We start from the raw sequence: 21,971 nt of genomic DNA on the forward strand, positions 1-21,971 counted from the left end.
GGGAGGGGAGGGGAGGCGGAGCGGCGCGCGCGCCTGCGTGCGCGCGCAGCTGGCGGCCGGCCGCGCGCACTCTCCCAGGCTTCCCAGGGAATCCAGCGGCAGCAGGAAGGCGCTTCCCCGCGCACGCGCAGCTGGCCGGGCGGGCGCGCGCTGAGCCGCGGCGGCGGGAGGGAGGGGGGAGGGGAGGGAAGCTGCTGAGGTAAAGTTAGGGGGAGAGAGAGACTCCGTCAGCGAAGCGAGAGCCGGGGAAGCTCGGCGGCCGCCATTACTGAGCCGAGAGCGCCGGGGAGGGAACGGAGAGGGGGGACGGGGCTGCGGCGGCCGGGAGCGCTCGGGAGCTGCGGGCCGGAGAGCGGAGAGAGCCCCGCGGGGAGGAAAAGCCGCCGGGGGCGCCGGCGTGGAGAGAGCGTCCCGGGAATGCTGCCGCTCCCGCCGCCGCCGAGGAGCCGGATCCCGACGGCGCGAGGTGAGGGAGGAATCCGGTCCCGTGGGAGCCGGCCCGGCCCGGCGGCCCGGAGCGGGGCGGCCGGCCCGGCAGGCGGAAGGGGAGCGGGGGGAGGAGGCGGCCGTAGCCCGGCGAGCTGGTGCGGCGGCCGCTGGCTGTAACCAGTTCAAAGGGCTGGGGCTGGCGTGGGGAGAGGGGAGCCGGCCCCCCTCCTCCCTCCCCGCTCGGCCCCCTCGGCCCCTCCGCGCGAGGGAGGGGAGGCAGGAAGGGCAGGGAGCGGAGTGCCTGGTCCCAGACAGGTGATGAAGGCCTGAGCAATGGGAGGGTCTGAGCCTGCTGTACGAGGCTGCCAGCTGGTCACGGCTCTCCAGGGAGGGAGGAAGGCAGGAAGGGGAGCTTCCCTACTCCTCTCTTCTTCCTTCCTCATTCCCTTCTTCCCCCTGCTCCTTTAGCGTCCTCCCTCCTTCCATTCCCACTGCCCTTTCCCCCCCCTCTTTTCTGTTCTCCTTTCTCTGTACTTCTTTTCCTCCTTATCGCCCCCTTCTTCTACTCATTCTCGTCTTCTCTATTCTTTTCCTTCTCTACCAAATTGGAACAGTTGTCAATTCCTCTCCTCCTTCCTTTCACCTTCAAATATTGCTCGATATTAAATTTCAGAAAACTTCACTCTCCTAATGATGCATGTGCATTTCTGCTTTTCCACCAGGTGGATTTTAAGGCTTTGAAATAGGGTAGCCGGTTGCGGTGTTGCAGCTTTCAAGCATTTTGAATCCCTTCGACCAGCATAACCTTTAGACTCTCTCCACCCAAGGAAAGCACCAGAGATATACAGATATGATGCTACGGTCTTGCAAATGTAGGGCATAAGGAGTATAAAACGCCGTTTTAATTAAAAATAGAAGAAAGACCATTTACTTAAAAGGAAGACATACTTGTCACCTTCTCCCCAGAATCCACCCCACCCTTCCTCTGTACCCCTCTTGTCCTCTCCTGTATCGCTTTTGATATCAGTGTGGAATATTTCCTTAATAAGTAGGAGGGAAACGTTTTTAATCTAGACCAAAATAGGCCTGTGGGGGTATGTGTGTATTCTTTAGTTTAGTGTCACGCAGATAACTGGAGGATTTTTTTTTTTTTTTCTTAATAAAGATCCTTGACAGAAATTTAAAAACTCTACACTGCAGAGTAAAAACAGTAAAGAGAGAACAACATTTGCTGGTCAATTGGACGTCCATTTTAAACCTGTGCATTGAAGCCAGTTACAGCGCTGATACTTGTGTACTTATAAATGAATGAGGAATTAATAGGTAGCTTTTTTTCTGTTGTGCTGCCTTACCTTCCTAAGGTTCTTCAGTATGACAGCTGTTTTCAGCAGTGACATCAGTGACCAGAGTTAAGTGCTTTCCCCAAAAACCTATGCATATTTAACATTCATAGTATGTATCTAAAATGAGCATTTTACAAATATTCATCCAGGTGCATTTCTATAAGGGTTTATTTTCCTTTCTGCTTCTTTGAAAATTATTTTTAAGAAGTGCTAAAATTCTTAAAATTCTGTTTACTGTATCCTCCTGAAACTCAGTGCCAGTAGAGCTTAGGAAGTATGATGTAAATAAATACGGTAGTTTTTAAAAAGAGTATAGTACTTAAAGTATCAGAAATTGTTTAAGCATTTGTTACGCTACCACTAGCTTGTTTTAGTATAACAATTGCTTTTAAGCTTGGAACATACTGAGCTGAAACAGTATGCTTTTTTTTTTTTTTTTTTAAAGTATCCTTATGTAAAGCAGCTGCCTGCATTGTAAAAATGTAAATAATTGCAACCAAATGCCTACCACTCCCTGGTATTGGACTTTATTTTAGCTAAGGTGTTGCATGTGTAATGTAATCCAATTAAATACTTTAGGCTCAGACTAAATTGTTTTAAAATGCTATATTTAGCACTAACAGAATCAAATGCTGCACATCTTTTCGAGGTTAAAGATAAAATGCGCTTTTCTAAAGCTGTAGGTGTTTTTCCATGTGCAAACTTTGCAGGAAAGGAAAGCACCGATCATAATAATAGACTGTTCTGTGTAAGTTTCCCCTTTGGGACTTGTTATTTGAGTAGATGGTGCAAAAATAATTCCTTTCCGTTTAATAAAGATATTAAAAGGATGCCGACGGTATCGTAAGACTTCCCAAAGTACTTTCTTAACAGCAGATAAATCCCATGTGCTGGCATCCTTCAGGGATATCTTGCATAAAACTTCAAAACGCTCCGCATGGCTACTTTTAGCAGGCCGGTACGTGGTGTGTTCGTCAGATCGCACGCACCGGGCATCCTGCGGGGGTGGTGCTCTCCGGCCTTTTCCCAAAGAATGGAAGTTGGTGAAGCCAAATGCTCAGCGTGAAAGTTCTGCTGGCACAGTTATGTCGGTGAGCAAGCTGAAAAGTGTCACCTTTATGGGCATGACGTACCTGTGAGAGTAAAGCCCGTGACGCCTTCTTGCGAGGTGAGAAGGACGAGCGCGCTGTGGGACGGAGCCGGCGTCGCTGGGGAGGGGAGCGGGGCTCCGCGCCGCGGCGGGGACTCCGCGCCCGGGCCGGCGCCGCCTGGCCGCTAGGGGGCTTGGCAGGCGCGCGCCGCCCGGCCCGGCCCGGCCCGGCCCGGCCCTGCCCGCCTCCTCCGGCCGCCGCCGCGGCGCGCTCCCCCTCGGGTGCTCGCCGTCAGTAACATGGGATTTGACCTGGGCTGCCCGTCGCTTTTGAAGTACTCCACCGTACGCGTAACTGTAGGAAAAAGTTTAGTTTCAGGTAGTCCCAATAACACTGGGAATTCTGTATTCGGACTGTCAAGATCCCTCCCCCCCCCGTGTTATTTCTAACTTAATGGGCGCACAATACTCTTAATCGTGTTTTAGTCTGGTTTTGTTTTTTTTTTTCCCCTCTGAGAATTCGTAGCCTAAAGGTTAGTGTAGGTGAGCTGGAATATTCTTGGGTTTTTCCATCAGTTTTCAAAAGTACTTTTAAGGGTATCACATCTTACAGATTATTGTTTGAACCCGCTCATCACTTCCTTATGTTTATGGATTTTAATGAAATATTTAAAGACAAATGTGTTCAAAATTCCTCGCAGGAAAATCTGAAGCAGTTGGAGTGAATTTATTTTGAATTTCAGTATTAACTGTGTTTTCCTAGTCACTAACACCTATCGGAAGCTGATTTAATCAATCTGTGGCTGGTTCTGCACATGACATTTTGGAGTAAATTAGAGTTGTTTTTTTGGCTTTGAATTACAGTTTCCACCCATTTTTGCAATTCTGCATCAGTTGACATGCAAGCATAACAGAAGAACGTTTGCATTTAAAAAAGTAAAGCCAATACCTGCATACACAGTTTTGGAAATGTGTATGTTGTTGCATCTTGGCATTCATTTATTTAAGTTGGCTAATTACTATTTGCTGCTTACATATGGCTTTTCACTTGCTCATTTCATAATTTAAAAAAGAAGTGGATAACCAGTGTTCTCATTTTACACAGGTAAAAATTATGCATATGGCTTGTACAAGGTCAAACAACAAACTACTGTTTGAATTAAGTCTCAGAACTTACAGTGTCGGGTCCTGGATTCTATAGTGCAGTTCCTCATCAAGCAAAATAACGTGAAATGATCCAGATACGTGGATCAGTAAAATTTGTTGAAGTTGCTGCTGCCAGGATGTAAATTTTTCTTTTTGCAGGAAATGCGTTTTAGCCCTTTTTTCTGTCCTTACCTTGATCCCTCCTGCCTCATCTCCTTCTTTTTCTTTCTTCTATTTTTATCAGTTCTTTCTTGGGTCCTCTTTGTAAAATTTCTCCGTTAGTTCTTTTGTGTTCTTCCTGAATAACTTTGTAAATAAGCCTGATCAAGTAGCCTTGCACTAAGAAGCTTTGCTGAGCAGTGTGCGTCTTTAGTAGGAGCTTCTCCTGTGCGAAAGGAATTAAGAATTTATTTTTCCTGTAAACTTGTACTATTTTCTTTGCTGTTAAATACAGGCTTTGAACCTATATTGAACGCTTTCAGATATTCAGAAATCTGTAGATAAGTAACTCGAGAGGCCTAAGTTCAGACTAGTGCAATGCTGATAATTTGAACCTTTGCAGTTCAGCTGTTTATTGTACCTTGATCTAATTTGTGTAGGTTGTGTTGTTTGTTTGTTTGTTTTTTGTGAACAGCAACAATGATAATAGATGCCCCCTGGAATGCTAGATTCCAGCTAAAGAATGATGTTTTGTTTTGAATTTAGAAATAAAGTTTAGGCCTTGATTTAATTTTGGGTAATACACTGGAGGTCTTCAGAGTATTGTTATTAATAGGAGAAATTTGGTAAATTTAGTAAGAACTAAGAGCTTTGAACTTATGTTTTTAAACACAGTTTTGCATTGATTTGTAATATGAAGTTGGGTGGTCAGGTTTTTTCTCTCTTTTTTTTTTTTTTTATAAATTGATTACTTTGCTTTTGTATGCAAAGAATTATCTAGGCTACATAACTCCTTTAGGGATGGTAGTTGGCCATCATAGTAACTGAATCTGAAATGAACAGCAGTTGGGGTAATCCATTCTCATCCTTCATTTACCTAGCATGACTAATCACCATACCACTTAAACTGTATTCCTTTTCAGTCAGAGTATCACTATTGAAGACATTTCAAGCCATTGTCCTTTACTAGCTTGTTATTGCTTGAGTTTATTTCCTGATAAGCAGTCTGAATCTTTTTTTCCTAGTGTTGGCTGGTACTTGTGGAATTTTACCAGGGAGCATTGTATTTATGCTTACTTATAAATAAGATTTCAAGTACAGCTACTTAATTAAGATTACCAGCACTTGTGAAAGCAAGAATATCGGCATGTTAGTAAAGAGGACAGGACACATTAAGTGGCCAGGACCTCAAAAGACTTCAGTGAATCGAAATTGTTGATAAGATGACATTGGTATACTCCGTGTCTGGTTTAGTTTCTAAAAAGGATTTTGATTTGAGGAGAAGATTTCTTATGCGTGTTGGAGTGAAAAAGATACCTCTTCGTAAATGCTGACTGAGAAGTAACAACATTACCTTAAGCTACATCAACATTAGGTTTGTTTTTTTGTTTTTTTTTTTTTTACTGGTTCTTGAAGTGAAAATGGTTGAATTGTTATTCTGGTATGTTTTGGGTAGAGCTGTAATTACTGATGTGCTGATAGGTCTTGGAATTCAGATACCATACTAAATATTTTCCAATGCCAAGTTTTGATTCTGAAACAGTGTGAAGTGAGGGGTGACTTGGTATAAAAACTTACTGTCATCAGTAACTTGAATCCAGAGCTGTAACTTCCTTGGAATCATGGTCTTTGATATTTGAAAGTGCTGTGCATTCAAAACTCGTCCTCCAAACCATTTCAGTGGTATCTAATGTGTTTGAACTTGCTTTGCGATCCACTGTAGAGGTCACGGTAACTTTCTGTTGGTGTATTCATGTACCCTGTAAAGCAGACTAGACTGTGATGGCCCTTGTTTTCGTGTGTACTTTTCTTTGCTTGACCAGCTAATTTAGAAACACTATCACAAGACTATGGTAACGGAAACTAACCCTGAAAAATACTGGTCCATAAACTGTTGCATCGAGACAACATTACAAAGTAAAGGACTGTGGGAAAACACTCTTACTTTCCCTGTTGGCATTGTTTGCAGCTGCTTAAATTGTTGTGGTCATGAGCAATTCTGTAGAGTCTTTCAGACAACATTTCTGCTTCAGCCATGTTAGGTCCGCAGATGGTAAACATTTTTAGGTTCAGAAAGCAATTTCAGAAGGTATTCAGAAATACTCGGTATTTATCTGTAAGTGATTTTCTCGGCTATGAACCAATCTACAAGTTCCTGTGCAGCCACAATTACTAAATAATGGTAGGTGATAACTATTTTAGTATTTATTAGTTGCTAATAATATGACATTCTATGCTAATGTTTAGAATTCGGCTCAGAAGACTTTGGGAGACATGTATTTGAAAATAGAGCTTTCTCTGGCCTCTGAATGCTTCTAGCTGATCTTCTGGGGGCCTGTCTTTGAGCTTTCTCTTGTGGCAGCGTGCATTGCAAAATGGCTGGTGTCCCCCTCCCCCAAGCCCCAGATGCATTCTTGTAGGCAGAGACACTTTTCTCTCGGTCTGCCTGCTCTTCCACATACTCTTCAGAGTCGCATAGTCTGTTTCCTCATGTGCAACTATCTGCTCTGCTCACTTACCTGTGGACGCAGAGGAGTGCCACAGCTAGGAGGTAAGGGCAGGGAGCGTGACTTACCTCCTGTCTTCACTTTCAAGTGATAGAGTTTAGCTCTGCAGCTACACCAGGCTTCGTGTAGGACTGATAGCCTGCCGCCTAATGATTTTGGTGGTGTTTGGTACCGCAAGTTGAGAATTGCAGTATTATTGTGGTACTGGTATATTGCTTATCACTATTGCGGAACCTTTTTTGTCCAAAAGGAAGTATACTAAAGCTTAGGCTTTTTCAATTAGCTGTACTGTTCCCAAAGCAAAGTGGAATTACTAAGAATACAATCATAAACGACAAAACAACAAAAAGCTCTGCCATACGTTCTTGATGTTATGTTCAGCGCATATACAGCGTGTTGCTGCATCTTGCTTAAAAATGACACCTTTCCTTAGTTAAAAGTGGCTTACATCATAGAATCATTTAGGTTGGAAAAGACCTTTAAGATCATCAAGTCCAACTATTAACGTCCCACTGCCAAGTCCACCACTAAACCATGTCCCTAAGCACCGCATCTACACGTCTTTTAAATACCTTCGGGGATGGTGACTGATCCAGTGCAAGTGCCTCAAGTTCCTTTCCTTTTCTGCATCTTAATATATGCATCACTGTCCTGACATTCAAAGTCTGGGTTTTGTGTGGATGCAAGCTGCAGAAGTTCTATGGAAGGCAGTTCCATTTTTGGTTACTTTGTACCAGCATCCCTGCCATAAAATCAACATTTATCAAGGCTATACTAATAATTTGTATCCTAGTTGAGAATTCACAATCTTCAAATATAATTATGCTTTCCATTTCTGATTTGCCACAGTCTGTGAGACCTTTTAATTTAGAAATGCTGTACTACAGGTAAAAGGGTTTTGAGGTAGACTGTACTTTTTTCCTAGTAATAAAATCTATATACCTGTATTCAGACATACATTCATTTTGTATATTTTGTATTTACTGGCTATACCGACTTCATCTTACAAAACTATGTTCTAGATATTTTAGAATTCCAAATTTTTCTACAAGTGATTAGTGATTTTTATATCTCACATTTTATGTGTTATCTGAGACACTCTATTAATTTTCTTTTTCAGGAGAGGCTTCTGCAACCTAGGTATTATTAAAATACCAAGTTGAATTTATGATATCACAGTCACTTAAGAAGAATTGTGCTCTCTCTGTCCCAAGTATTAATAGCTGTGCTTACAGGATTTAAACCCTCTAAGTTTAGAGGAAGACCAGCTTGAGCTCTGAGTCCTGTTTGTGGGTTTAAAATGAGGAAAATAATCCTTATGCATAGGTGAAGTGTTGTACCTTCTCTTGATTGCCACTTCTGCTTTCATAATTTTGAAATTATTAATGAATATTACTTTTTGTTTTCAGATCCCTCAGGGAAGGACTTACTGAAGGGCACTGTTTAAATGTGTGACATTACTGCAGGAAGATCACAGCAGGATAATCATCTTGCTCTGCACCTTGTTTTCCCAAGGGTAAGTTTGGGCTTTAGGTCTTCATAATCTTGTGTTTAAGGGGGGAGGTGGGTGAATAAGTACAAGATGATACACCTTGTTTTCTTTATTTGGAAAATCTAAAAGTCTGTAGGGACAAGGTCCTATGGTGTGACTGTAGAAGGTCAGAGATTCTTCCTGCAGTGATGTCATGCACTTTGTGTCTTCCATAGTTCTTCAGAATTTTTCTCTTTGAACATAGAAACGCTCTTATTGTTTTCAATTCGAAGACTGAAATTAGTTGGGGAAATAAAACAGCCCCTCCTTGGAATCTGTAACAAAGACGAAGGTGGGGCGGGGGGGGGGGCGATGAATTGGACTGTTTTCAATTTGTTATAACAGAATTAGGCAGATTGAAGTAAGATAATAGAACTAACTTACCATGAATTTCCAGTGTGTATATTTTAAAACTGTACAAAACTATAAAGTGCCTTTAAATTAGTGGTATACTGAAAAGAAAACATTTCCATTTGGGGAGCAATTTGATAATGATTACATATTAAATGTACAAGGTCCTATGGTGTGACTGTAGAAGGTCAGAGATTCTTCCTGCAGTGATGTCATGCACTTTGTGTCTTCCATAGTTCTTCAGAATTTTTCTCTTTGAACATAGAAACGCTCTTATTGTTTTCAATTCGAAGACTGAAATTAGTTGGGGAAATAAAACAGCCCCTCCTTGGAATCTGTAACAAAGACGAAGGTGGGGCGGGGGGGGGGGGCGATGAATTGGACTGTTTTCAATTTGTTATAACAGAATTAGGCAGATTGAAGTAAGATAATAGAACTAACTTACCATGAATTTCCAGTGTGTATATTTTAAAACTGTACAAAACTATAAAGTGCCTTTAAATTAGTGGTATACTGAAAAGAAAACATTTCCATTTGGGGAGCAATTTGATAATGATTACATATTAAATGTGAAGCCATTATGATGTCAGGTTTTTACCAGGTTTATTACTAAATTAATATAGATTTCATTCTGTGACTTTGCTTTGTACAATCAGTGCAGAGTAGAAACTGTATAAAAAATGAAAAGAGAACCGCACTGTTTTTTAATATCTTTAGTGATTCAACTCCCACTGTGGTGAAAATCTTCCGTGTCAGAAATTTTGTGAGAGACTGTGTTTGTTTTCACTTTGTCAGTGTCCCATTTCACCTTACTCTTCGTACTTACTCACTTAAAAATGTATTGATTTGACAAAACATTTATTGCTGGAGGAGGAAGAACCTGTGCTACGTGAGGATGTAGAGTATCTGAAAGTATTGATTGTTTCATATAAACTAGTTGCAAATTGACAGCATCTTCCTGATTAAATGAAATAATCCTGTGAATGAGTTTTTGTGTTCTAGTTTAGTCCACGTCAAATCTGTATTGTGCTGTGGTAAACAGAAAACATTTTATAGTGGAAGTGCTGACTAAACTTCTCATTCTAATAGTTTGAATGATGCTACTATGATAAGCTTTGCTTTAGAAAGCAAACACTGGGTTCATTTGTAATAATATAAACACTGCTTGTGAAGGATTTACTTCTGCTAAGTATTTTTATTCCTAGAGCCATTTTCCGTTAGCTCTAAATTCTGTGTTTTAAGAATATAAAAAACACAGCGGAAACAGTAAAAAGCAAAATTTAAAATACAAGCTCTCTTTCTGAATGTGTCTTTGAGTGAACTGATATAAAGAAAAAAAGACAAATCATTCTTAAAACATAGCATAGAAGTTTCAGTTCTTGCAATATAAAAACTCTCGAGTATAAAAATTAGACTGAGTTTAGTTTCATTTTGTAATGAAATTGATACTTTGTTATAAAAAGGATACTTTACTATAATTTCTATAACTGAAAGCTGGTTTTATATATGTGGGTTTTATTTTATATTGTGGTCAATGAATTAAATTACAAATATTGATACATAAATACTATATTTCTGATCAAAAACTCAGTTTTCTGTTTCTAGGTGTTAGTAAGTTGGAAAGCTCTGTTGGCCAGGCATTGATTCTATACAAGATATTAAAGATTTCAATATTTTTGTCTTCTTGCAACTTTTAGTCATGCAAATACTTCTTTTACTGCTGCATGTCATCAAACTCAGATATGTTTTAGCAGTCGTGAAGTGGCTTTACAAGTATTAAAGCAGATTTTGAGAGCTTTTTGGGTGACAGATCCTACATATTTTTTTTTTTAAACTAAAGAAAGGTACTACAGTACCATTCTCAACAAATTGTTGCTAAGCATGACAAAATACGTAACAAATAAAGCTGAGATATTGAGACTAAAATTTCGGTATTGACACTTGTTATACTTTTTACTTCATATAAGGGCTATTTACAGGTTTATTTACATACATTTATGTTGTTATTTTATACTCCACAAACGTAAAACCAAATATGTCAAGTACAGTAGTCTGTACCTTTTATTTATAGTGCCATGTGATAGCTTTCTTTTTACCAAGAAAATGAGAAAAGTATTTTTATGAAAATTACAGAACGATGTAGGAGGTGCCTCTGGACAACCTCTGGAGGTCGTCTTGTCCAGCCTCACCGCTCAAACAGGGTCACCTAGAGCAGATTGCCCCGGACTGTGTGCAGGTGACTTTTGAGTATCTCCAATGAGGGAGCCTTCACAACCTCTCTGGGCAGCCTGTGCCAGTGGTCAGTCACCCTCACAATAAAAGAGTGTTTCCTGATGTTCATATGGCACCTTCTGTGTTTCAGTCTGTGCCCATTGCCTCTTGTCCTGTCACTAGATGCCACTGGAAGGAGTCTGGTTCTGCCTTCTTTGCACCTTTCCTCCAAATGTTTGTACACTTTGATGAGATCCCCCTTGAGCCTTCTCTTCTCCAGACTAAACAGTCCCAGCTCTCCCAGCCGTTCCTTATATGAGAATGCTTTAGTCCCTTAATCAGCTTAGTGGCCCTTTGCTGGACTCTCTCCAGTAGCTCCATGTCTCTCTTGTACTGTAGAACTGGACACAGTGCATCAGGTGCGTCCTCACCAGTGCTGCGTAGAGGGGAAGGATCGCCTGCTTTGACCTGCTGGCAATACTTTGTCTAACACCACCCAGGATACTGTTGTTAGCCTTGTTTGCTGCAAGTGCGCGTTGCTGGCTTGTGTGTCAGCTTGCTGTCCGCTGGGATCCCCGGGTCCTCTTCTGCAAAGCTGCTTTCCAGCCAATTGGCTCCCGGCATATACTGGTACATGGGGTTAGTCCTCCCTGGATGCAGGACTTGGCAGTGCATGAGGTTCCTGTCAGCCCATGTCTTCAGCCTGTCAAAGTCTCCCTAATGGCAACACAACCCTCTGGTGTATCAGCCACTCTTCCCGATTTTGTCATCAGCAGACTTGCTGAGGGTACACTCTGCGCCATCATCCAAGTCATTAATGAAGATGTTGAACAGTATTGGACCCCATATTGGCCCCTGGAGTACACCGCTAGTTACTGGCCCCCAACTAGATTTCATGCCACTGATCGCAGTCTGCTGGGCCCAGTCATTCAGCCATTCAAAATTTTCGTTTTCCTCATAATGTAATTGTTTCTAAAACAGTAGATGTCTTTCCATTTGCAGTATGTATGTAAGCAAAATCTTCTGATTAATAATTGAGAGTTAGTGGTAATTGTTACACTTGGTGACAGTTTCAGTAGAGCCACTGGAACCTTGTAAAAATTCTGTGGAAGTTTTTGAGTGTAGATATCGTAGTTTTTGTTTATAGTTATTAAAAGTTTTTGGTTTTTCCTAGAGACAGAAGGAGTGATACTACATGGTAATCTTAAAATTTCAAATATAAGCAGTTTACTTTTAGTATACAAATAAAGTAGTTTACTTCTGCAAACAGGTAGTGGCTGAGCCACGTTGCCAACTTCCTGGTTTTACAGCTTCTTATTTTATAAGTTTCTTTACTGAAACCTAAAACTAAACCTACAAATGCACGGAAAAGTCGTGTTATTCATGCAGCTAAGCATGCTATCTAGTGGAAGTATGGGCATGAATAGAGGTATGTGTATGTGAATATTGGCTTGGGTTTAGAGTTTCTGTGTTGCATTTGTTGTAGTGGAAAATGCTTTTTAGTGCCTAGTGCCCATAACTATGAAGGAAAACAATAATTTGGGATTTTGGGTGTGGTTGTTTGGTTTTTTTAAGTAGTATGCTGATCACCCATCAAAATAGGTGATAAACTATTATTAAACTGTGCCTAAAAACTGTTTATTTTTAAATTTATAATATAAATTGCATTAACATGAATGAATTATGAGTTTAAGATCTCATTTAAAGTAGTGGTAAAATTTTCGTATACACAAAAAACAATTCCAGGGTGAGGAAGCAAAAGTGCTTTTAAAAATCTTTTCTGTCGTGAATATTAGAAAGAAATACCTGCGATCTTTAAAATTTTTTTCCCCTCTTTGTTTCCTTTAGGAAGATGATGCTCCTCATCCTAATTATCTGAGGTTCTCTCAATGACAAGCTAAAGCAGGAACAACTGAAAGCTATTTCTGGAACCGTGGATGTACAACTTAAATTTGTAGGAACCTTTCCAGAATGAAAACCACATACAGTTACCTTGATAATTGCAAAAGGATGAGAGGAAAGTTATGATGGCAAAAAACAAGGAGCCACGTCCCCCATCTTATGCTGTTAGTGTTGTTGGACTGTCTGGAACTGAAAAGGATAAAGGTAATTGTGGAGTTGGAAAGTCGTGTTTGTGCAATAGATTCGTTCGTTCAAAAGCAGATGAATATTATCCAGAGCATACCTCTGTGCTTAGCACAATTGACTTTGGAGGAAGAGTTGTTAACAATGATCACTTTTTGTACTGGGGTGACGTAACACAGAGTGGTGAGGATGGAATTGAGTGCAGAATTCATGTAATTGAACAGACTGAGTTCATTGATGATCAGACTTTCTTGCCTCATCGGAGTACGAATTTACAACCATATATAAAACGTGCAGCTGCCTCCAAACTGCAGTCAGCAGAAAAACTAATGTACATTTGCACAGATCAGCTAGGCTTGGAGCAAGACTTTGAGCAAAAACAAATGCCTGAAGGGAAATTAAGCATAGATGGGTTTTTATTGTGCATTGACGTAAGCCAAGGATGCAATAGGAAGTTTGATGATCAACTTAAATTTGTGAATAATCTCTACATCCAGCTCTCAAAATCTAAAAAACCCATAATAATAGCAGCAACAAAATGTGATGAATGTGTGGATCATTATCTGCGAGAGGTTCAGGCCTTTGCTTCAAATAAGAAGAACCTTGTGGTAGTGGAAACATCGGCAAGATTCAACGTCAATGTTGAAACATGTTTTACTGCACTGGTACAAATGATGGATAAAACTCGTGGTAAACCTAAAATAATCCCCTATCTGGATGCCTATAAAACTCAAAGACAGTTAGTTGTTACAGCAACAGATAAGTTTGAAAAACTTGTCCAAACTGTGAGAGACTATCATGCAACTTGGAAAACTGTTAGTAATAAACTGAAAAACCACCCTGATTATGAAGAGTACATAAATTTGGAAGGAACAAAAAAGGCCAAAAATACATTTTCAAAACACATAGAGCAGCTTAAACAGGAACATATTAGAAAAAGAAAAGAAGAATACATTAATGCATTGCCAAGAGCCCTTAATACTCTCCTGTCAAATCTTGATGAGATTGAACACTTGAGCTGGTCAGAAGCCTTGAAGTTAATGGAAAAAAGGCCTGACTTCCAGTCCTGTTTTGTAGTGCTTGAAAAAACACCCTGGGATGAAACTGACCATATAGATAAAGTGAATGACAGGAGGATTCCATTTGACCTTCTCACTACGCTAGAGGCAGAAAAAGTTTATCAAAACCATGTGCAGCATCTTATATCTGAAAAAAGGAGGGTTGAAATGAAGGAGAAATTCAAAAAAACTCTTGAGAAAATCCAGTTCATTTCACCCGGACAGCCATGGGAAGAAGTTATATGTTTTGTAGTGGAGGATGAAGCATTCAAATACATCACTGATGCAGACAGTAAGGAAGTGTATGGTAGGCATCAGAGGGAGATTGTTGAAAAAGCCAAAGAGGAGTTTCAGGAAATGCTGTTTGAACATTCAGAGCTGTTTTATGACCTGGATCTTAATGCAACACCAAGTTCAGATAAAATGAGTGAAATCCATGCAGTTCTGAGTGAAGAACCTAGATACAAAGCTTTACAGAAACTTGCACCTGATAGAGAATCTCTTCTGCTTAAACACATAGGATTTGTTTATCACCCAACTAAAGAAACTTGTCTCAGTGGCCAAAATTGCACAGACATTAAAGTAGAGCAGTTACTTGCCAACAGTCTTCTGCAACTAGACCATGGCCGCTCAAATTTATACCATGATAGTGCCAACATTGATAAAGTCAATCTTTTCATTTTGGGTAAAGATGGCCTTGCACAAGAATTGGCAAATGAAATTCGGACGCAATCCACTGATGATGAATATGCATTAGATGGAAAAATATATGAACTCGATCTTAGGCCAGTCGATGCAAAATCCCCATACCTGTTGACTCAGTTGTGGACCTCAACCTTCAAACCACATGGTTGTTTCTGTGTGTTTAACTCTATTGAATCACTGAATTTTATTGGGGAGTGCATAGCGAAAATAAGGGCTGAAGCATCTCAGATAAGGAGAGACAAGTATATGGCTAATCTTCCATTTACATTAATACTGGCTAACCAGAGGGACAGTGTTAGCAAGAATCTACCTATTCTGAGACATCAGGGACAGCAATTGGCCAACAAATTACAATGTCCTTTTGTAGATGTGCCTGCTGGTACGTATCCACGCAAGTTTAATGAGACCCAAATAAAACAAGCTCTGAGGGGAGTACTGGAAGCAGTTAAACACAATTTTGATGTTGTAAGTCCAGTTCCCACCATTAAAGATCTGTCAGAAGCTGACTTAAGAATCGTGATGTGTGCCATGTGTGGTGATCCGTTTAGTGTGGATCTTATTCTTTCACCCTTCCTTGACTCTCACTCCTGTAGTGCTGCTCAGGCTGGCCAGAATAATTCTTTGATGCTTGATAAAATAATAGGTGAAAAGAGGCGTCGAATACAGATAACTATATTATCATATCATTCTTCAATTGGTGTAAGGAAAGATGAACTTGTTCACGGATATATACTGGTCTATTCTGCGAAGCGGAAGGCATCCATGGGAATGCTTCGGGCATTTCTTTCTGAAGTTCAGGATACAATTCCTGTCCAGTTAGTGGCTGTTACTGATAGCCAGGCAGACTTCTTTGAGAACGAAGCAATCAAGGAACTCATGACGGAAGGAGAACACATAGCAACAGAGATTACTGCGAAGTTTACAGCTTTATATTCATTATCTCAATATCATCGTCAAACTGAGGTTTTCACATTGTTCTTCAGTGACGTATTAGAGAAGAAAAACATGATTGAAAGTTCTTATATGTCAGACAGCACAAGGGAAACAACGCATACAAGTGAAGATGTTTTTCCAAGATCTCCCAGAGGAAGTTCCCTTGACTATAATTATCCAGATTCAGAGGATGATACTGAAGGACCACCACCTTACAGTCCAATTGGTGATGATGTGAGGTTACTCCCAGCACCTAGTGACCGTTCAAAGTACCGACTGGATTTGGAAGGAAATGAGTATCCTATTCACAGTACACCACTCAACTGTCATGACCATGAACGCAACCATAAAGTGCCTCCTCCAATAAAACCGAAACCACTTGTTCCAAGAACAAATGTGAAAAAACTAGATCCTAACCTCCTGAAAACAATTGAGGCAGGTATAGGCAAAAACCCCAGGAAACAACCTTCTCGAGTGCCTGCGGCACCACCAGAAGATATAGACCAATCTGACAACTATGCTGAACCTATTGACACTATTTTCAAACATAAAGGCTTTGCAGATGATATCTATGCGGTTCCAGATGATAGTCAGAATCGTGTTATTAAGGTTCGAAACTCAATTGTTATAAATACCCAAAGTGAGGAAGAAAATGGGTTTTCTGATAGAATATCCAAAAGTCATGGGGAAAGAAGGCCTTCAAAATACAAATATAAGTCTAAGACTCTGTTCAGCAAAGCTAAGTCTTACTATAGGAGAACACATTCGGATGCAAGTGATGATGAGGCTTTCACCACCTCTAAAACTAAAAGAAAAGGAAGACATCGTGGAAGTGAAGAAGACCCACTTCTTTCACCTGTCGAAACATGGAAGGGTGGTATAGATAACCCTGCTATTACATCAGATCAAGAATTGGATGATAAAAAACTGAAAAAGAAAACCCACAAAGCAAAAGAAGATAAGAAGGTAAGTCAATTGATTTATATTTTATTTACAACTTCTGGTGCATTGTAAGAAGGGAAGAGTCAAAATATGTGAGAGTTGCACCTTATTTTGAAACAGGTGGTTTAAAGTTTTGAAGTAGCATTGTTTGATTTTTGTCCAAGTTTCTACTTAACTTGCTCAGAGCTAGCAAACCTCAGGGAGTAAGATGGTTTGTCTACCTAATCAGCTGTTCAGTAAGTTTCAGTTCTTTTCACCTCTGTATGTACATGTGCAGTCTCCCTTCTGTATGAGTAAATGAAGGCAGAATTTGGTCCACAGATCCTTCTTTGTTAATCATAACTTTTCCTTTTTTTTTTTTTTTTTAAAAAAAAAAAAAAAGCTGGTTTATGCGTTCTTGGGTAGAACTGGTTCTTTCAGTTCTTTCAGCTCTGGCTGTTGGAATGAAGTTTAGGGCTGGTGAATGAAAGCGGTGGTTTCTTTTAATTCTCAATTGTCTACCTGGAACTCTAAAACAAGAGCACGAAAAGGAAACTTTATATAGTGGTTTTACTGACTGCTGCATTTTCTAGTGCGGGCAAGTAAATAATCAAGTTGAAAGCTGTGCTACCTGTACAATTCTCTATTCAAACAAAATAAAGGGAACAAAATGCCTGCCCACAGTGGGTTTCTAAATAATAATGTGACATTCTGCTTGAAAAATGTCTACATTTTATTTTGATCTTTATGCTTGGTAGTTACTTATTTTTTGACTTACTGTTTTAAAAGTTATTACATCAAGGTAGTGTTGTGGTGTAGGTACTGGATGTATACTCTTAGAGTTTAGATTTTAATTTTAGGCTAGCAATCGTTGTCTTGCATATAGTTTTTGTTTAACATTAAATCAAGAGTGTTCCTGGTCAGTTAGATATTTTCTTTCTTGTCTCGAAATAAGTCGACCTTTTTAATATTGTCTTTTGTAGCATTTAGAAAAACGTCCCTTTTAGCTTAAATCTGTTAGTATTTGAATAGCATTTAGAAATAAGTTTGGTTCAAGTAGATCATAGTTAAATTTTACTAATGGATTAAAGTATGAATTGCACTTCCTAGTATGCAGCTGTGATTTGAATTACACATGACTGATTTAAAGGGCACTAAATTTTTTTAAGGCTTACTCATCAGCACAGATAATGATGTCTTGTGGGTATAAAATCATACGGTTAAAAATACTTTGAAGTTATTCTTTTTGGGAAACTTAAATGTTTTTAAAAACAATAATTTATATACTTTTGACTGAATTAATCTTGCTGCACAGAAATTGAAATATAGTATTCATAATCCTCCTGCTGTCTCAGCTGTGTTGAGTTGACAGAAAGTTCCTCCAAGTTGGATATTTATGTTTAAACTGTGTAGACCTAGTATAGTGGGATCTTCTCTTCCTGGCATTGTATCAGGAAACCCCCTGATATCTTTACCAAAGCCTCTACTTTTGGCTTTGGCCTGTTGAGAGGCAGCCTGAGTCGGAAGTTTCAGGCTGTTCTAAATTTTTGTAGTGCTTAAGACTCTTGAAGAGTATAAGATTTGTTTCAAGTTTTCTTTAACGTACCTCTTGGTTTTGTTGGTTTTTTGGTGTTTTGGTTTTTTTTACTTGCAAGTTGTAGTCGGGGGCTGATACTTGAAATTAGTCAGAGAAAACTTTTAATAGTAGAAGTACAAGTTATTCTAATAATGGAGAAAGCAAATTTAACTTGATAGCTAAAATGTTTGCAAGCATTCAGAATATCTAAGAATGTTGAGTGCTTAGTGCTTTTGATACGCAGTGACCTCTATGTGTGTTGACTTGCATTATGTTGAAGTGAGAGTAGTTCCAGTTCGTGTGATGAGTCATGCTAGTTTGTAATATACTAATAGTTTTTTTTAACTGTTGATTTTTTGCAAGAGAGATTCAGTTTTATTAGTTTTGGAACTTATTCACCATGTTTTCCTGTGTTGTTTTAGATGAGCACCTAGCAGTCTTTAATTACAAAAACTCAAAAATTATTCAAATATTTTCCTTGTTGAGTGTTATTTAGTCCATGTGAGGAATGTTAGTGCACTACTATTTACAGACTACTTGCTGGTTTTACTTGCTGGGTTTTTTTGAGAATTTTGACCTCTTGAATGTGAAAGGGATAAATAAAACTTTTGTACTCCTTTCTGAATATTTCTTAAAGCTCTTGCTGATAACATTTTCTAAATTGTTCAGCTGTATGTAAAGGGAACATAAGATATACATGTTAACTATTCTTGCTATAATTATAGTGATTCTGAAATACAGAAATCTTATGAACAAAATGAATTTGTTTGGAAAAACTCAACCTTTAAAGTCGGAGGCCCTCATTGTCTCTGTCAAAGATTACAACTTGATCATCTTTTTTAAAATTTGGGGTTTGTTGTTGGTTTGTTTTTTTTTTTTTTTTTTTTTTTTTTTAAATCAGCTTTGAAGTATGCTGTTATGTTTTAAAGCCCAAATAGGATGTAACATTCTTGATACTCCTTTCATCTTTGCTGGTTTGAGGAGTTTGAGATGCGGTGTTTCTGGGTGGGTTTCTTGTATGGTATTGCAGAAAGCTCCTATGCACAGTCATTTGTGGTTTTTGCACTTCGGTTTTCAGTTATGCAAAGCAGGTTTCATGTAGAGATGGAATTTGCCTATGCAGATTTTTACATTTAGATTTTTTTAGAAAATTATGTTCAGGGGACGTTGGATTGTTTTGGGTTTTTTGGGTTTGTGTCTCCACCCCCCCATTTATGACAATTCCTTTAAAGTTGAACACAATGAAAGTTTCTTAAAGTGGTATTTACTTTCCTCTTGGAGGTTCTGGAAAATGTTTTAAAGGCAGGCCCAGAATAAGAAAACATTTAAAGATAATGTGTTCCAAGAAAGAGACATGACCTTCCTGAAGGATGCTCATTCTGTCCTGATGCTTTCAGACCCCAGTTTCCCAACTTACAAGATGAAATCATGTAAAGGTATGGGCACTAGGACAGATATAGGGTGGCAGGGGATGGGTGTAAAGTCATCATAGGATCCAGGCAAAAAACTGAAGGGAAGAAGGCAAAAGCTGGATGGGTAGGAAGGAGGAAGGGAGTTTTGGCAAACGACAGAATAGAAAAATAACAGTTCCTTTTTACAACCGTGGAATTAACAGCTGTATTTTGACCCATCTCCTAACACATACATACCAAACTTTTTTTAAAATCTATTGTGAACACATGTTATTAAAGGCAGATGTAAATACTCAGAATTGTTCTATTTGTTGCTATTCGGAAGCATAAATTAAAATATTTTACTGTGGAAAGTATAGCAATGACAAATCTGTGGTGAGTGGGTGACATTACTTGCAAGGTCCTCTAACGTTGCGTACTACCACAGGAAATCAAACAATTTAAAACTGAGACCAATTAATTAAGTGTGCTTTGGTCTGAATTATTTGCCCAGTGTTGTTGTCCATAACACTGCGTTTGTTCTCAGATCTTGTTTCTATATACCGATAATCAGAACTGGAAGAACCATCCTTGAGCTCTGTTTTCAATTATCACAGAAATAATTCTTCTGAAAACTTTTATCCCCTCATACTTACTATTCTATAAAACTCCTCCAGAACGTCTGTTTCCTCTGTATTGGTGAGGAATATTCTTGCAATTTCCAGTTTTCACCTTTCCTTGTGGTAACCTTTCTCCTGAAATGTTTTTTTTTTTTGTTTTGTGATGTCTGTCACCTCCAGACAGGTGAACAGAGTATTGCTGCTTCTCAACCTGAGTTTTAGAAGATCAAAAAAGGTTTTGTAGTTCCCTCTGAACTTGTGTTTTTGAATGAGGATGACTGAAACTGTGTACAGTATTGCAAAGAATGTCATAGCAGTATGTCATATAATCTTAATGTTTGTTGATCTGTACTAGAAATTACTACCTGACATAATTGTGTGATTGCACCCAACTTTTTCTTAGCTGCAGTTGTTGTCACTTTAGGAACCTTTGGCCTATTCTTGTCCTTGGTAATTTCCAGCTAATGACTTCCTACAGTATAGTACAGGTGGTTTATAGTACATGCACATTTTAGTATATGCACGCACATGTATAGTACACACACATAGTACATGTACATTATAGTACATGCACATTCCTACTGCATAGTACAGGTTATAGTACATGCACATTCCAGTGCATGATTTTTCCATTAGTCTATGACTTTGTCCTTTTTGTTGTTGAATATCATCCTGTTTCTGTTATTCCAGTTGTCACAGTAGTTTCCTATATGCCACCATCAAATGCCTTACTAAAGTCCAGATTGGTAAAACCAACTGGTCATTGTAGTTTCTTTTGCCTCTAGAAAAGAATACATGTTTTCAGTGGAGAAGGTTGAATCAGTCTAGCATAGTCTAACTTGTGATACACCCACCTTTATCCTATTTTATTTTATTACCATGTTTCTAAATGTTCCGAAAAATGTATTCTATGGCCTTGCATGTGCTGTTAACAAGTGGACTGTTAAACTTTTTCTGGTAGGGAAGTATATGAAGAAAAATGGAGAGAAGGAGAAAAAAGAAAGCTAACTGGCTTCAGAGTCATAGGACTTTTTAGCGAAGTTGATGTGGAGTTGTGTGTGCACACTGTGCTTGAAAGCTTTCAAGTGCCTGTTGCATGCCAATATTTGTTAAGCTATGATGTGCTTTTTCTTCCCCCTACAGAACTTTTTCTGTAAAAGTTTCTCTTATGAAAAAGCACCTAGTCCTTTCTGCTGTTACTACGCAAAGTATCTCTCAGATTAAATGCATTTTCCGGAGTGAATTCTCTGCTGTATCAACATGCTTTCTGTGTTTGATTATTTGTTTCCTTACCAGTGTTCACAAACTTGGAGGAACTAAGCACAGAGTACAATGTTCATAGGCAACTTTGCATCAGCTGTTTCTGCTTTGCCAAATTAGACCTCTCCAGCTGGGATGTGTGCTCATTCATCCCTTTGTCTTTTTCAAAAATTGCAAGTGGGAACTACAAGTAGATGCTTATCTCAATTAGAATCTTTAACACTGTAATACTAAGGTCTAGTATAGAACATTATTGTGTGTTGATACACGCCAGTCTCTTTAAAAGCAGCAGCCTTGCAGGCCATATAACAAATTAATTTTGTCTTTAGTTTAACTTGATGAGTTTGGAGATACAGAGCAACAGAGAGAAAATGCAGAAAATTTCAGGACATGAAAGAGCAGTGATCGTTCCTAGAGGATAAGGATTGTGCTGGAGGAAGCCTTCTTACATCTCAGACAGGAGGTGTAAGAAGGAATCATAGAATCACAGAATCATTAAGGTTGGAAAAGACCCTTAAGATCATAGAGTCCAACCGTTAACCTAGCACTGCCAAGTCCACCACTAAACCATGTCCTTAAGCACCACGTCTACTTGTCTTTTGAATACCTCCAGTGATGGGGAGACTCAACCGCTTCCCTGGGCAGCCTGTTCCAA

At 39.3% G+C, this 21,971-nt stretch overlaps 1 protein-coding gene across 2 annotated transcripts in view; it reads left to right on the forward strand.

Annotated features, from left to right (window-relative positions):
- Nucleotides 1–205: 205 nt before the first annotated feature.
- The window catches only part of ARHGAP5 (Rho GTPase activating protein 5), a 52,624-nt gene continuing 30,858 nt past the window's right edge, over nt 206–21,971 (forward strand). Inside the window, exons 1-4 of one of the 2 annotated variants that reach the window (XM_087747147.1) lie at nt 206–466; nt 8,084–8,190; nt 10,690–10,855; nt 12,616–16,514. In XM_087747147.1, coding sequence (XP_087603273.1) covers nt 12,792–16,514 — 3,723 coding nt within the window. In that variant the 5' untranslated portion in view covers nt 206–466; nt 8,084–8,190; nt 10,690–10,855; nt 12,616–12,791. The remainder of the gene's footprint in view (nt 467–8,083; nt 8,191–10,689; nt 10,856–12,615; nt 16,515–21,971) is intronic. The other variant, XM_087747146.1, reaches the window with a different exon arrangement.

This window comes from Nipponia nippon, unplaced genomic scaffold, assembly GCF_047370975.1.
Source record: "Nipponia nippon isolate SJK-2023a ecotype South Korea unplaced genomic scaffold, ASM4737097v1 scaffold_11, whole genome shotgun sequence".
NCBI lineage: Eukaryota > Metazoa > Chordata > Aves > Pelecaniformes > Threskiornithidae > Nipponia > Nipponia nippon.